This window comes from Vicugna pacos, chromosome 32 (assembly GCF_048564905.1).
Source record: "Vicugna pacos chromosome 32, VicPac4, whole genome shotgun sequence".
NCBI classification, from domain to species: domain Eukaryota; kingdom Metazoa; phylum Chordata; class Mammalia; order Artiodactyla; family Camelidae; genus Vicugna; species Vicugna pacos.
In genome coordinates this window covers 15,375,664-15,391,389 of record NC_133018.1, presented here as the reverse complement: position 1 = coordinate 15,391,389, position 15,726 = coordinate 15,375,664, and the positions used below count along the sequence as shown (strand labels likewise).

General features: G+C 46.8%; 1 protein-coding gene across 4 annotated transcripts in view; it reads right to left on the bottom strand.

Moving 5' to 3' along the window:
* Positions 1 to 15,726, bottom strand: part of CCDC60 (coiled-coil domain containing 60) — a 224,351-nt gene that overhangs the window by 25,218 nt on the left and 183,407 nt on the right. For 3 of the 4 annotated variants that reach the window (XM_072953089.1, XM_006204909.4, XM_072953087.1), the window contains 2 exons: positions 12,202 to 12,309; positions 4,292 to 4,399 (listed from right to left, as the gene is read on the bottom strand). In XM_072953089.1, the coding sequence (XP_072809190.1) occupies positions 4,292 to 4,399; positions 12,202 to 12,309 (216 nt within the window). The remainder of the gene's footprint in view (positions 1 to 4,291; positions 4,400 to 12,201; positions 12,310 to 15,726) is intronic. The other variant, XM_072953090.1, reaches the window with a different exon arrangement.

Below are 15,726 nucleotides of genomic sequence, written 5' to 3'. Positions count from 1 at the left end.
TCCCTAGCCTTAAGTCTCACTGGTACTATTGATAGTCATAAAGCCAACTGCCCTTTAAAATAGGGATTTTGATCTTAGAGAGCTATCATTTAGTGAGCACTCACTATGTTCTCAGACATTAGGCTGAATACTCTCTGTGTTTTATCTTGCTTAATCCTTACAATGACTCTTCTGAGGTAGGAACCCATTCGACAGATGAAGGAGAGACCCAGAGAAGTTAAGTGACTTTGCCCCAAGGTCACAAAGCTATTAAGTGGTGCAGCTTTGGTCAGCCAGGTCATTCTGATGTCAAAGTCCTTGATCTTAATCACTCTGCTCCCTCTGGGCTTTTAAAAGTGTGTTTGAATATTTGGGGGAATTTGCATTAAGGCATGAGTGTGAAAATCATTAACCAGGGATTAAGCATTAAAGAGAAGATACCCTTCTGCTTTCTTGATAATGGAAAAAAAGTTTTCTGGCACTTCCTAGGGAATCTAACAGTAACCCCACCCCCACCATTCATAAAATTTTTGAAAGTCAATCCCAAACAACGGTGTGTTTGAGCTGGCTCGTATTGGCTTACAAGAACTAGACCAGTGCATCTCTTCCCAATTCCAAGTTAGAGACATCACGTTGGTAGGTCTGAAATCAGCCACGGTTGGGAGTATTTACACCAGGGAAGTTGGCATGGCTACAAATGATGCCTCCCCCTCTGGAGAACTGGTTATTAAACATTTACTGGCATATCTCTGACCCCAAACTAAAATCGCCATCAGGACCAAAGGATTCACTAGAAAAAACACCAACAAATACTCTGACTTCCTGTGGGAGTCATTCCTGGACTGTATTTTTCAGTCAGGTCTGGCTCAGGTTCTGCTCTTAGAGAGTTGGACAGCCTCAGATCCCCGATGGACTTCTGCCCTGACATGTCATAACAGAACCCCCACAACTCTCGATGTCACCACTGGTCCTTTTTTACTGTAGACAACGTTTGTGGGTCACATTCTGGGCACATTTTCCAAAACCAATCCAAGGAAATAAAGACGGTCCTTTTTGTCTTCTCAATCCAAATTTGGCATTATGTTCTTTCCCCATTTTGGGAGAATGGGTACCCAAATGTCAGAGGTGAGATGCTGCTGCTGGTAGCTCACTCAGGGAGACAAAATGCTTTAGAGGTCCACTGGTTCAGGGGTTTTTTTCTTAGAAACTAGTTATCAACTGTGAAAAATATTAGATGTTGCATTGACCCATAAATTCTATTTCTCAGAATCTAGCCAACAGAAATATTTTCAACAGGGCACAAAAATGTATGTGCAAGGATGTTCCATGCAGTATTATTTGAAATGGCAAAAACTAGGGAACAACCTTAGTGTCCATCAGTAGAGAAATGGTCATCTAAACTATGATCTATCTATACCATGGAATGCTCAAGTATTTAAAGAATATAGAATGTTAGAAGAATATGGAACCTTAATATGTACCATTCCAGGGAGGAAGAAATTTTCCTTCTAGGTTCTTTTGGCTGGTCTAAGAGTTAAACTGACATGAGCTAGATTAACAGGAGAAAATCAAGTAAAAGTTTAATAAAATATATACATGGGAAAGACCCAGGAAAACTGAGTAACTCTCCAAAATGGCCAAAGCCCTCACTTTAAATACTATGTTAAGCTAAAGACAAAAGAAAAAGTTTTGGGTAGTGTTTTGGGATTTCAAAGGAGACGAAGACAATTCACATGGAGATGGGAAAATTTGGTAAATGTTTAGTAAACTAATATTACCTGGGCCAGGTAGAGACAATGGGACACAGAGTAGACTCTGATCTCTAGACCCTGGAGTTTGCCCACCACACCTAGCCCAATATTCTTTGCAGATTATCTCTGGTGATATCTCTATTCCCAGAACAGGCCCTCTGTCTAAATTCTTTTAGGCAGTTAAGGAGAAAGTCAAGTCAAGAGCTGAGTCTTTTGGGCCTACAGTTATTATTTAGCTCAAAATAATCCATATTTTGATTATTTTGGGGTGGAAAATTTTGCTTCCATTATGGAAAGATGTCCGTAAGACTTTGTAGGGGGTGGAGGTGGGGGTAGGGAATCATATCCAGAACAATACACAGAGTATGATCTTATTTCTGTAAAATAAAAAAAAAATGTATGTCTGTGTGGCATTAGAAAGGTCTGGAAAAAAAAAAAAAAAGGAAAGATTTGGAAGGAGGAAGAACCTATCTCAGATCTTTAAAAGGATTTCCTCTAGAGGGCAGTGAATTTGGGGTAGGGTGGACCATAAAGGCTTTCATACTTTATATACTTCTGAATTTTTCACAAATTTTTAATAGGGATAAAACATATTCATTCATTACTTGAGCAGTTTTGTTTTAAAGAAAAATACTGTGTGGCAAATGTTTTAAGGTGGTGGTTTTCATGCAAATTCTGTGAGCTACAAAGATATTTCGGAAATAATGGGAATGCCTTGGTGGGGGTAGAACTGAATTGCTTTCCCAGGTCCTCTTAATATCCTGCTTCATGTAGAAGCTCCATTTTGAATTTTTTTTTTTACATTATTGGGGGTTTCTATTATAAAAGCAGGGTTTCTGCTGCTTAAAAAAATAAAGGTTATAAAATACCACATCAAGAGAAAGTGCAGCTTTAAATTCATCCCAATCAAATACATGGGATCAATTGGAGTTACAGGTCTATCAACAGATGAATTTGAGATTGTTTTATCCAGGCTCTGGTACAAGAGATGAGCCAAGTTTGAGAGGGTGATGGGGAGGAGGTGGGGTTTTGGGAGACGGGTGGTAAAGATAATGCCTTCAGGGGGATGGGACTATTTAAGATTCAGGATTTTAGAAGTGAAAGAGGACAGTTTATACAATGGAATACTACTCAGCCATACAAAGGAATAAAATAGTGCCATTTGCAGCAACATGGATGGACCTAGGGATCGTCACTGTAAGTGAAGTAAGCCAGAAAGAGAAAGAAAAATACCATATGATATTATTCGTATGTGGAATTTTTTAAAAAAAGGAAAAAAAGGACATTACGAATTCATCTACAAAACAGAAACAGACTCACAGACATAGTAAACAATCTTATGGTTACCGGGGAAAGGGGGTGGGAAGGGATAAATTTGGGAGTTTGAGATTTGTGAAAGCTAGTCACCATATATAAAAATAGATTTTAAAAAAAGTTTCTTCCGTATAGCACAGGGAACTATATTTAATATCCTGTAATAACCTTTAATGAAAAAGAATATGAAAACAAATATATGTATGCATATGCATGGCTGGGACACTGAGTTGACACACTGTAACTGACTATACTTCAATTGAAAAAAAAAAAAAGAGGATTGAATTCACCTGGAAACCAGGGCTGTGAGAGGGGCAGAGATCAGTGTATTATAGGGGTTGGGGGTGGGGATGATAGCATTGGGTGAAGGGGAACTTTATTTAACTCAGTCTAGGATTTTTACAGAACCAGCCAGTGTTCTTTAGCTTTTCTGTCCATTTCTTGCAGACAACGTGACTCTCCTTAAGGAAACAATGCCTTTACACGCCTGCCTCTTGCTTGTTCCACCTTGTGTGTGCAATGCAGTTCCTGCGACAGTGGCCTCGAGGCTTTTGATGGGTCCTCCCCTCTGGTGGGTGATACACCTAACACTTTTCTTGGCCTAGACAGCAGGTCCTGGAGCTTCTGCCTTAGCAAACGCAGCTACTCCTGGGACCTGAACACAGGTACTCCCTTGGACCCAAGTGGAGAAATAACTATCTATCTATCTATCTATCTATCTATCTATCTATCTATCTATCTATCTATTTTTTTTAAAGGCACACAACAAAATCTTGAGAGAAAGGAGAAAAACAAAAGCTTGGAGTAAGGGAAGAATCCAAGGGAGGGGAAGCGGAGGAAAAGGAAGAGGAAGAAATAAGGAGCAGTGTTGGGGAGACATGGTCCAAGAAGAGAGGTGGAGAGCGGTGCCCCCTGGGTGGGCTGGTCTAGCTCACCAATTTCTACGGTGTAAATACTCCTGCTGTGGCTGACTGATTTCAAGCTTCCGGTGAGACGTCACTGAATGTGGAGTTGGGGAGAGAGGCTGGGAGGAGGCACACACGTGACCTCTCATAGCTGCATGACCTGGGGGACCCGGTTCCAGCTCACCCCTGTTTGGCTCCCACACAGAGCACAAAGTGGAACCCCTAAAGCCACCCATCCACCAGAAAAACCAGCAGAAGGAACGGGAAAATGCATAGGCGCTTCCTCCCCCACTGCACAGTCTGTTGCCAGTGTACATGGCAGGCGGAAGGGCTGAGACCTACTTTGGATTCCAGCAGGTGATCACTGGCTTCATGGTGTGGTGGGTATGGTCGATAGTCAGAGCCTCCAGGAGCCAGTGGAGGGCACAGAGCTGGCGGAAGAGGGGCTCACTGCAGAGACAGAAGGAGGGACCCTGTTAGAACAACATTCTTCACAATAGGGGTGACATAGAGACAGGAGTTATCCTGGCTCCCAGCTAGAGAGCTGTGGCCAAGCTCCAGGCATGTGGAAGTATCTCCCATGCACCAGCTCATTAAACCTTCACAATGGGCTCCTGAGGGATATATTGGCCCCACTTTACAGATGAGGGACCAGAGGCTGGGAGGAGGTAAGCAACTTGTGCCAGGTCACGGGGCTAGTAGGTGGCAGAGCCATGATTTGGCGTGAGATGACCCCATGCCAGTTACCAGGGATTTGTGTGTGTAGCGGGAAGAGACAATGGAAGGGGTCCCACAGGTAGAGGTCTTGACTGGAGATTTTAGGAAATTCATATCCCACAGGTACCCAATCGTTCACCTAGTAGAAATACAGTAAATACACTAGCAGTGTCCCCAAAGCCTGGAAACACAGGGAAATGAGTGTACTTCTTGTACTTCCTCCCCTTCCCCCTGACCCCGAAGAACAACCAGACCCACTGCTTTAAATGTATAAATCCTTTGCCCCCAGATGTAGCCGGATATGGAAGAAAAAAACCCACATGGAACATATTCTTTGAAAATGTAACTACAACACTGCTTAAAAATAGATCTAACCTATATTTTCTGATGGGGGAGGGGAATCTTGTATTACAGTTGTGAAGGAAAAGCCGGGCTGGTCTAACAAGATAACTCACAAGTCTAGGAATGTGAAGGAGAGGCTGGGCTGGGCTAACAAGATAACTCACAGATCCAAGTATCGGAATACTGATCTGAGTTCTCCTGGACTAACTTGTAAATCTATGTTAATTAGTGTTGGTTTGCTGTTCATGATTTTTTGCTAGCCAACTGGATTTTCAAAGAGACATATCTGGCTTTGGAATGTTGGTTTGCTGCCTCCCTCCCTCCACTTTTGTGATAATGATGCTGCTAAAGCTGTTCCATGCCTACTGGCCAAATACCCTAAGCTTGTACTTTACCCTATAAAACCTCATGTGCACGTCTTGGAGGTGCTCAGAGCTTCGGAGCAGAAGCCCCTCTGAGCCCGCCGGCGTAATACATCTGAGTACTCCAACCCTCCGAGTGGTGCTTGTTTCTTGGCTGGCCTGTCGTTTCCGTAACACAGTGAGCCAGGCATTGAATAGGACACTTGACATACGTTCTTTAATTCTCCCCTAAACCCTACGTATGAATCATTAATCTGAATTTCAGAGAAGAGGAAACTGAGGCTCAGAGAGGGGCAATTATTTTGCTCCAGGTCACACAGCTTGTTGGTGACAGAGATGGGGCCCGAATATCTTGTGTCATGCTCTCAACAACCCTGCAAGAAGGGCACCTTTGAGACAGGAGGGCAGGGGGCAGGGCACAGCCATTCAAGAAATGACAGCAACTAACACCAAAATGGCAGAAGATTCAACTCCCGGTAGGCCTTGAGGATTAACATGGCCAGGAGGTTTGACTTCAGAGAGACCTTGAGCTTCATTATGTGCTCATTGTAACATATTAACATGATAAATAACACGCCCACAGGCACAGTGACTGTCCCAAGGCTAACCACCAAAGCCAAAGACTGGGCGGTGGCCCAAATTCCTGGGAATCCCAGCCCCTTCCCAAGGGTAGTTGGAATGGTCCTCCCACTTGCAGGGTGTGAAGCTACCAAGCCCATAAAAACTGGCAACACCACGCCTCATGGCCACATTTCTCGCTCTCTCCTCTTTGGAGACAGCCTGCACCCTGTCTGTGGAGTGTGTACCTACTTTTACTTTTACTTTAACCTGAGCACCCAACCCCCACACCTCGTGGCCTTTCTCTTGCCTTTTGAAACAGCCTATACTCTATGCAGTATGTATCTCTCTAAATGAATCTACCTTTACTCAGCTGGGGCTCGCTCTTGAATTCTTTCCTGTGTGAAGCCAAGGACCCACACTTGGCGGAGCACGTCCCAGGGACTCCACCGAGACCTGGACAGGGCCCTCCTCACGCCCCACGTCCTTTTTTCCTGCATCACCTTTATTCCATCCTCTTTGCAGACGAGGGGCTCAGAGAGGTAAAGAGATCACAGCTGCTAAGACTAGTGAGGATTTGAACCTCCGTCTGCTTAACCCGAGACTGTGCTCTCATGTACCTGAGCTCTGATGGTGAGAGGTGCTGACGGAGCCAAGGCGATGGTGATGCCGAAAGCAAGGTCAGGAGAGGGTTAACCCGCTGCCAGCGCTGTTCCTGGAACTGAGGTGGAGTCCTAACCAGCCTCCCCCTCCCTGCGTGATTTCTCCTCTTACGCTAATGGGCGAGATGCCTCCATTACGGAGCTGGGTAATTGCTCTTCTCTGAAACTGCTGTGGGCCTGGTCCATACTCCCCAGGGTTCCCGGGCCTGATGCCCAGAGGGGCAGGCAGCCATCCGCCCTCCTGGCTTCCTCTGAGGGTGGAGTCCCAGCCCTGGGGCTCTGGTGGGGAGCTGGCCCTGGGTGATCCCGGGAAACCCTCAGCATCAGCGGCTCTTTTGTTTCTTTCTTTCTTTCCGGAGCCCCTTCCTTCTTCCTTTTTTTCCTTCCACAAATTGTTTTCTCAGCATCTCCTCATCTCTCACTTCTAATTTAAAGGACCCGCAAACCCTGGGATGAGTCTCCCAGGTCTCACCCCTTCCTTCCCCCTTTACACCCTCTCGGTCCCTACAGGTAAGTGCATTCTGGCAGCTCAGGGCACCCGGGGTAGCAGACAACTCCCTGCACCCTTACTGTGACCCTAGGAAGTTAGGAAAGGCCAGGGGAGAGGCTCCTTCTGTTCACAACTCAGAGCCCCTGCAGGCCTGGGCTTTGGGCTTTGTCTGGCAGGCCAGGGCGGCAGGGAGGGCGGGGTGAGGGAGTTAACTGGTGGGGTGGGATCGGCTTCGTCACAGGGGGACGAGGGGCTTGCGAGCATCTGCTTCCTTTCTGCCGGTGACAAGGACAGACACAAACCTGGCCCTTGCTTAAAATCTTCAAAATTCCTAAACTATGTGTTATGGACTGAATTGGGTCCCTCAAACTTCATATGTTGAAGCCCTAGTCTCCAGTACCTCAGAATGTGACTGTATCTGCGGCCTGGAAAGAGGTGAGCAAGTTAAAATGAGGTGTGGACCCTAATCCTGGTGTCCTTAGAAGAAGAGGACGCATGACCCCAGAGACACTGGGGCACACACTCACAGGGGACAGACCGTGTCACAGAGGACAGACCGTGTGGGGACCCAGCAAGAAGGCAGCCCTCGGAAAGCTGAGGACCCAGAAGAACCAACCCTGTGGGCACCTTGATCATGAACTTCCAGCCTCCAGAACTGGGAGAGAAGACATTTCTGCGGTTTAGGCCACCTGGGCTGTGGTGCCGTGTTATGGCAGCCCTGGCAAACCAACACACGGTCACGTCTGAGACCCCGTCCACCCCTCCAGCCTGGAGTCTCCTCTCATCCCTGCACCACCATCTGCAGCCGGGGGAGATTCTGCTCAGTAGCTCAAGCTCACCGTCCCCTCTTTGCACTGGGTTAGAATCCTAGCTTTGCCGTTAACTAGCTATGTGGTCTTGACTGAATCACTTAATTTTCCTGAGCCTCAGTTTTCTCATCTGTATAATGGCAGTAATCATCAGAGTAAGGGTGAGGTGAGGTGCTTGGTACTGTTCTCTGCTCCTGATACATATCTTCTCTCCTCCTCCTTCTCTGCCTCTCAGTGACTGGGTCTCAGCTCAGATGTCACCTCCAGCAGGAAGCCTTCCTTGGTTTGTCTAGGTCGGGATTAGGCTCTCTCCCAGGAGGTTCTAAAGCATCTCCATCCTTACAATGTGTCCCCTTGTCCCTACATTTCATGTGCCTGCTCTCTTGTAACGACCTGTCTCTCTAGCCCACGAGCTGGCAAGCTACAGAGTCTTGTCCACTACAGGTAACACTGTGCCGGGCACAGAGTAGGCTCAGTATGTTTCTGGTTACTGAATAGAAGAAGGCAGGAATAAATTGGATAAGACCTGACATTTTCTAGATAAGCTGTCTTGGGCACAATTCTTACACGAACCATGGAAATAATAAAGGGCAGTAGCAACAATAACAACGAAAAAAATAATGATGATGATAACAAGAATAGTAACACTTCCTGCAGAGCACATACTCTGTGCTAGACACTGTTTTAAGTGCTCTACATCCATTTACTAACGTCATTCTTACAACAATCCTGTGAGGAAGGTACTATTAGCATCCCCATTTTTCAGGTGAAGAAACTGAGGCCATGTAACTTGTCCAAGGTCCAAAAAGGCAGCCTACGACAGAGCTGGAATCTGAGCCCAGACAGTCTGGCTCCTGAATCTGTGCTTTAACTCTGATTTTGATGTGTAGGGCGCTCCTTCCTTTTCCACCAGGAAAGGGTTTCCTCTAGTGGGTCTGGACCTTTTTCTCTGTTTACAAAAAGTGCCTTACAAAGCCTGCACACAAATGTTTATAGCGGCTTTGTTCATAACTGCCAAAACTTGGAAGCAACCAAGATGTCCTTTAGACATAAATAAACTGTGGTCCATCCAGACAATGGACTCTATTATTCAGCGCTAGAAAGAAATGAGCTATTAAGCCATGAAAAGCCAAGGAGAAACCTCAAAAGCATATTACTCAGTGAAAAAAGGCAGTCTGGAAAGGCTACCTACTGTACAAGCCCAACTCTATGACGTTCTGGAAAAGGACAAAACTGTGGGAAAAAATAACAGGATCAGTGGTTGCTAGGGGTTGGGGAGGGGGAGAGGGATGAACAGGCAGAGAGCACGGAGGATTCTTAGGGCAGTGAAAAGACAATACTGCAATGGCGGATACATGTCACTGTACGTTCATCCAAGCCCACAGAATGTACATCACCAAGAGAGAGCCCTAAGGTGAACTCCAGGCTCTGGGTGATAATGATGTGTCAGTGTCGGTTCATCAGCTGTAACAAACATCCCGCTCTGGTGGAGGATGTTGATAGCGGCGGGGCGGGGTGGACGACTGTGCAGACGCAGGGGGCATATGGGAAAGATCTGTTCCTTCCACTCAGTTTTGCTCTGAATCTAAAACTGCTCTAAACACACACACACACACACACACACACACACACACCCACACACACACAAAACCCAATGGTCTCTCATCTAATGTGCAGTGAAACAAACTGATAAAGAGAAAGGAAGAAAGAGCCACAGAAACATGCTTGATATAAACTGGTCCTTTCTCATAATGATTGTATGTCAAGTCAAAGCACAGTATCTTGGATTTTATCAAATTAAAAGAGAAAGTGTTTGTTTTGTTAAATGTGGGGCATAAGAGATGAAAATGCTGACTGGGATGCACAAAGCCTGCTTCTAAAATCCCTGGGCTCAGAAAAAAATTCCAGGCAAGAGCCCAGCGGTCAGTGCACCTGAGAAGGCCACCCTATTGAAACTGCCACAGAATACGAGTGGGCGCGAACGGCCCTGAGAAGAAAACAGCGTTTCCTCCCTTTTACTAAGAGAAATCGGAAAATGCTTACAAAGCTGTTCCGAGCACCCCATGCTGACCGCCAAGGGCGAACCTGGACCATGGCTGTGGTCACTGCTTTTGCTGCACAGATCCTTCAGAGAAGCTGTGAGGGACAGCAACTCAGAGAGGAAAGGAGGGGCTGTCCTCATTCCTACAGACCACCCCCAACGTCTCCTTTTTAAAGAGATAAAAGTCAAGTCTTCCTCGGCATGATTGAATTGATCCCCATACAGTCAATGCAGAATTTTCGGCCAGTTTTGGATCAGTTGCACTGGGACTGAAGGGACTGACCAGACTCTGATCCACCTCTGCTGATGTGAAGACTGAGAACGTGAGGACCGACCGGGCAGGCTCTGCCCTGACATCTTTGGGTAGACTGATGATAAAGCTGCCCGGAATCTCCACCCATCCCTGCATCCACACACCCTACGTTGTGATCCTGCCTCTCTGGAGTCTTTCTTTGCCCCATTCCTCCCTCATTTCTGGGCAGGCTTGATGTCTTGCTTTGGCTAAAAGAATGGGGTGGAGAGGTCATCGGATCCAGGCTGAGCCTAAGCCTTAAGAGGCTTTGGGTGCTTAGGCTCTTGTCCTTGGAACCCCTCCCAACTGCCATGGAACCACCTGGGCTCGCCTGCCACATGATGAGAGTGACTGTCGCTCCTGTCACCCCAGCCAACAGCCAACCAACCAACCGACCTGGGCATGAGGCCACCCTATCGGGGCCAACCTCCAGCCTAGCCATCAGCTGGGTGCACACACATACGTAAGCCCAGACAGGACTGACTGAATGGATTTGGACCAACAGAACCACCCAGCTGACCTGCAGACTTGTGAACAACAGTAAATGGTTGCTGTTTTAAACCACTCTACTTTGAGGTGGTCTGTAATATAGCAATGGATTACTGATGCAGCTGGAGTCTTTTAACAGCTAAGGAGAAGAAAGGGCAGCCTTCAGTCTAGGGCGGGAGCGTATGCCTGTGTTTGCAAGTAAAACTTCGCTGGAACACAGCCAATCCACTCATTGTAGCTTTCATGCTGCAACAACAAAGTTAAGTACAGTCAATCCTCCGCATCTGTGGATATGGAGGGCCGACTGTACGACCCTATTTCGTCCTCGTAAGAGGCTTGCGCATTGCAGACTTGGGTATCTGCAAAAGGTCCTGGAACCAATTCCCCGCAGATACCTAGGGATGATTGTAGTTCCAAGAGAGACCATCTGGTCTGCAAAGCCTAAAACGTCTACTATCTGTCGCTTTAAGAACAAGATTGCTAATCCTCGGTTTACATAAGAAATAACAAATAATGACTGCCACCACGGTGATACCCACCATCACCGCCACCACCACCATCATCATCTAACAAACCTGATACAAAGACCTGACTTGAGAGTGAGGAGGTCACAACTCCTGTTGTGAGAATTTTGGCAGGTTCTGTCCTCTGTCTGAGCTTCAGTTTCCCCATCTGGCACGGAAGGAAGATGAGCAAGAAACTCTCCAGTCACTTCCGCAGTTGACTTAAAGCTCAACTTGCTAAGGTCAAAAGAACCGGGGGTGGGGCCCAGGAACGTGCACTTCCCAGGCACTTCCTCATTTCACCACCCCTCCCAGCCCTGATGATCCAGATCCAAGCGCATGTCCAAGAACCACTGACTTGCTCCATTTGGTTTCAGAGGGCTTGTCCGTGGGAGAGATAGGCAGAAGTGCAGGTGTTCCCAAGGGACATGAGGAGACGATGTAGAGCCTATTTTTGCAAGGAGATGTTTTAAGAACATCAAGCTGAGGCTGCCGGTTGGAATGTCCCTGGACAAGAAAGGGAAGCAAGACGTCAAGGTTTGGAAAGCCAGAGTATTCTCTGGAGGGCTGATTAGCCCCTGCTACACCAGGCAATGATGAGTTTATTCCTGGAGTCTGGTTGGAAGGCGGCAGGGGCTTCTCTGGGAAAGAGCTCCCTGATTTCCTTGAAAATGTGTTCCCCAAGCCCCGGTGGAGACATTTGCTGTGCGCGGGCTGGAGACAGATTTTCTCAGGCTTTGCAAACTATTTGACATCAGGGCGTCTGGGTTGGTAAGGAATGGAATGACTCCGTCCCAGCTGAATTGCCACTTAGCTCTAAAGCAGCATGTCTGCTTTCCGTTATTTTTATATGCCAAATAGTGCTGCCAGCTCCAGGCTTGCTGTCTCTTTCAAGAGGACAAAGGAACAGCTCAAGAGTTCCTGACGCGTTAGCTGGCTGTCATTTCACCTTGGCTTCGAATGATAAACTAGCGAGACTCTACTTACACGTGAGCCTTTGGCAGCAAGGGCGCAATGATGCAGCTGTGCACAGGGATGAACGGCTGGAGGATGACTCCAGCCCCCATCTTCTTTGTCCTCTCATCCCCGTAGGTGCTGAAGACAAAGCAGAACAAGAGAAGAAGGGTGAACCGCGAGGAGCAGTGTTAAATGTCTTCTTCTCTCGCCAGGGCTTCTTTGGTAAATATCACTGCACATCCACTGGCCCACCTACATTGGGCCAGGCAGTAATCCCAGCTGGAGAGATGAAGATTCTAGACGTAGCCCTGAACAGAGCATAGAAAAACCCCTTCTCCTGTGGAAGCCATATTCTAGTGGAGGAGCAAAGAGAATAAATAAGATAAATAGGGACATTGTGTGGTATACTAACATACTAAATAAACTAGGGGTTGAAAATGTTTTCTTAAGGGCTAGACACATATTTACAACTTTGTGGGACACAAAGTCGGTCCACATCACAAACACTTAGTAGCACGAAAGCAGGCACTAATGGTACATAAAGAATATATAAATGGCAGTGTTCCAATAAAACTTCATGAAACCAATCTGGGGGCTGGATTTGGCCCATTGGCTGGCGTTTGCTGACCATCCCTCCCCGGTGCCCCGTACTAGATAATGAAACATGCTATGGAAAGAAAAAAAAACAGAGAAGGGGGTTCAGAAAGGGCTGGGAATTTCAATTTTAAAGAGAGTGATTGGGGAAGGCATCACAGAGAAGGTAACATTTGATCAGAATCTGCAGAGTGAAAGGGAGTGAGCCATTCAGATGTCTGGGGGCAGAGCATTCTGGATAGAGGGAACAGCAGGTGCAAATGTCCTGAGGAGGGACTGTGTTTTAGAGGCGGCAAGGAGGCACGTGTGCTGGAGTGGAGTGAGCAACAGAAAGAGGAGGGAGGGAAGTGTGCAGAGAGAACGGGGTCTTGCAGATCATTGCAAGGACTTTGGCCTCTTCTCTGAATGAGAGTAAAGGGTTGTGAGCTGGGAGAAGACATGCTCTGACTTGCATTTACAGAGAATTCCTCTGGCTTCCATTTTGAGAATGGCCAATGGTAGAGGCAGAGGAGACCAATGAGAAGTACTGTCATAATTTCAGCTTGAGAGAGGCAGGTAGCTCCCACCAAGGTGCTAGCAACGGGGATGGGGAGAGGCAGAAATGGTGGGATGGACACAGGGAAGCAACTGCCTGTGGCTTTTGTTTTCGATCCTTTCCTTAAAGAGGCTTCTCCCAACTCTACAGACTGCTGATTGCTCCACAGAGAATCCCAAAGCCTCCTCTGAAGCCAAAACCATCTGGGGAGACAGGAGGGGGAGAGGGAGGGGGGCAATGCTTAGAGAGGAGAGAAACAGCCCAAAGAGGCAGTTCATCTTTGAAACCACTGGACATTTACCTGAAAAAGCCTATTTCAAAGTGAAAAAGATGTTTACATCCAATACCATAGTTGAGTTTTTTCCAACACCATCATGGAGGAAGCCATTTCAGTACTAGAAAATAGTTTTTTTTTTTCCTTTTTGGCATGCCTGAGTCATAAGGTATAGATTTTTTGCCCATGACCAAATATAACCCATAGACACATTTTCATAAGCCTACTGTGTGTGTGTAATACAATCGACTGTCTCTATTTTAAAATTGGGAGATGTCAAATAAAAATGGAAAAGCTTTGGTTCCTGAAGACTCAAAAGTTCTTGCCACACTGGGCAAGAGTAAGGTGGGGCCCAAGATCAAGATCGCTGCCCACCTTGCACGAGGTGTTGTGTCTTGGGTGGTCCGAGACTCAAGAACCCTGGCATCTCCCTACCAGCCTGCCTTACGCAGTCACGCTACCTGCCTGTTCCTTTAAAGCCTTTTAGTTTCCGAGCCTAAGTACTTGAACATTGACCGAATCATCGACAGGTTCCCTGTTCATTCATTTCTACCTGTTTTTATTGAACATCTCTGTGCTGGGGGCTGTGGATGCAGCAATGAAGGAGACAGATCCAGCCCCTCCCCTCCGGAGTTTAGAGTCTCGCCAGGGAGATGGACTTCACACAAAGAAGGTGGTGATAAGGCTGAGTGGAAGAGTGTGTGGTGTTTTGATGCCCAAATAGGGAATTTGGCTGAAATGGAGTCAGGGACCACTTCTCGGAGGGAGTTGTGTCAATTTAGAAACACGTGTCCCAGGTTTCTTCCTATGGGAAGGTGACTTCTTGGTCCACTGAAACCTTGGTTCTGTGAGTGGCTGGGCCAATAGAATGTGCCGGAAGTGGTGTGATGCCAATTCCTGGGCCAAAGCTCCAGGAACTGGCAGCTTTTCCTTCCTGGATCTTGGGAAGCCCTGTCTTAGCATCTAGCCACCGCCATGCTGGGAGGAAGCTGGCAGCTTGTGCAGACACTCCCAGGGGAAGGAACCGAGGCCACTGGACCTTGGCCCGCCCCGAGCTGCCACCCATGTGAATGAGCCATCTTGGAAACGGACTCTTGGGGCTGCCCCAGCTAGAGCTGGAGACAATCCTCCCCCCACTGAATCCTGCTCAAATTGCAGACTTGTGAGTGAAATCCACATCTGTTGTTTTGAGTTAATAGGTTTTGGAGTGGTTGCTCACAGCAACGGTAACTGGAACAAAAGTAAATGCTCATCTGCAAAACAGAAACAGACTCCCAGACATAGTAAACGGGGCGGCGGTGGGGGGAAGGGAGTGGGAAGGGATAAATTTGGGAGTTTGAGATTTGGAAATGTAAGCCATTTTATATAAAAATAGATACATTTTATATAAAAATATAGGGAACTATATTCAATATCTTGAAATAACCTTTAATGAGAAAGAATATGAAAACGAATATATGTATGTATGTGTCTGACTGGGACATTGTGCTGTACACCAGAAATTGACACATTGTAACTGACTGTACTTCAATTGGAAAAAAAAAAAAGGGAGCTGAGATCTGAAGGTTGAATGGGAATTAAGTAGGAGGGAGAGGCCCTGCAGTGGAGGGACAGTGGGAGAATGTGGCTGGGGCGGAGGGAAAAAAAGGAGGTGATGAGCTGTGGCTGGGGGCACAAGCTTGCAGACCCTGATTAGTTGTCTGTCTTTATCTAACAAGAATGGTGGCCATTGAGGATCTTAAACTGGGAGCAATTTATGTCTGGAAAGCTCACTCTGGCTCAGCATGGGGGAAATGATATGGAGGGAGGCAGAAGAGGCGAGGTGGGGGCGCCCATTAGGACTTTACCTTCCTCCTGGGGTGAAAAACAATTCATATTTTAGGCAAGGCAAGAACAATTTACACACAAAAATATTCTTCTCTACCCTTTGGCCCACTTTCTCCTCACACTGTGCATTGTGTGTTTGCATTATGCATCGACCAAACCTCCCTAATCAGTAGGAACACCTGCTCCACCAGAAAGAGCAACAATCTAGCATCGACCAGACAACTCCTTAAAAGATAACATTCCTTCTTGATCTTGTAAGGGGTCACATGACCCACCAGGATGACACCAAGACCTGGATCATGTAAACTGTCAATAATACATCATT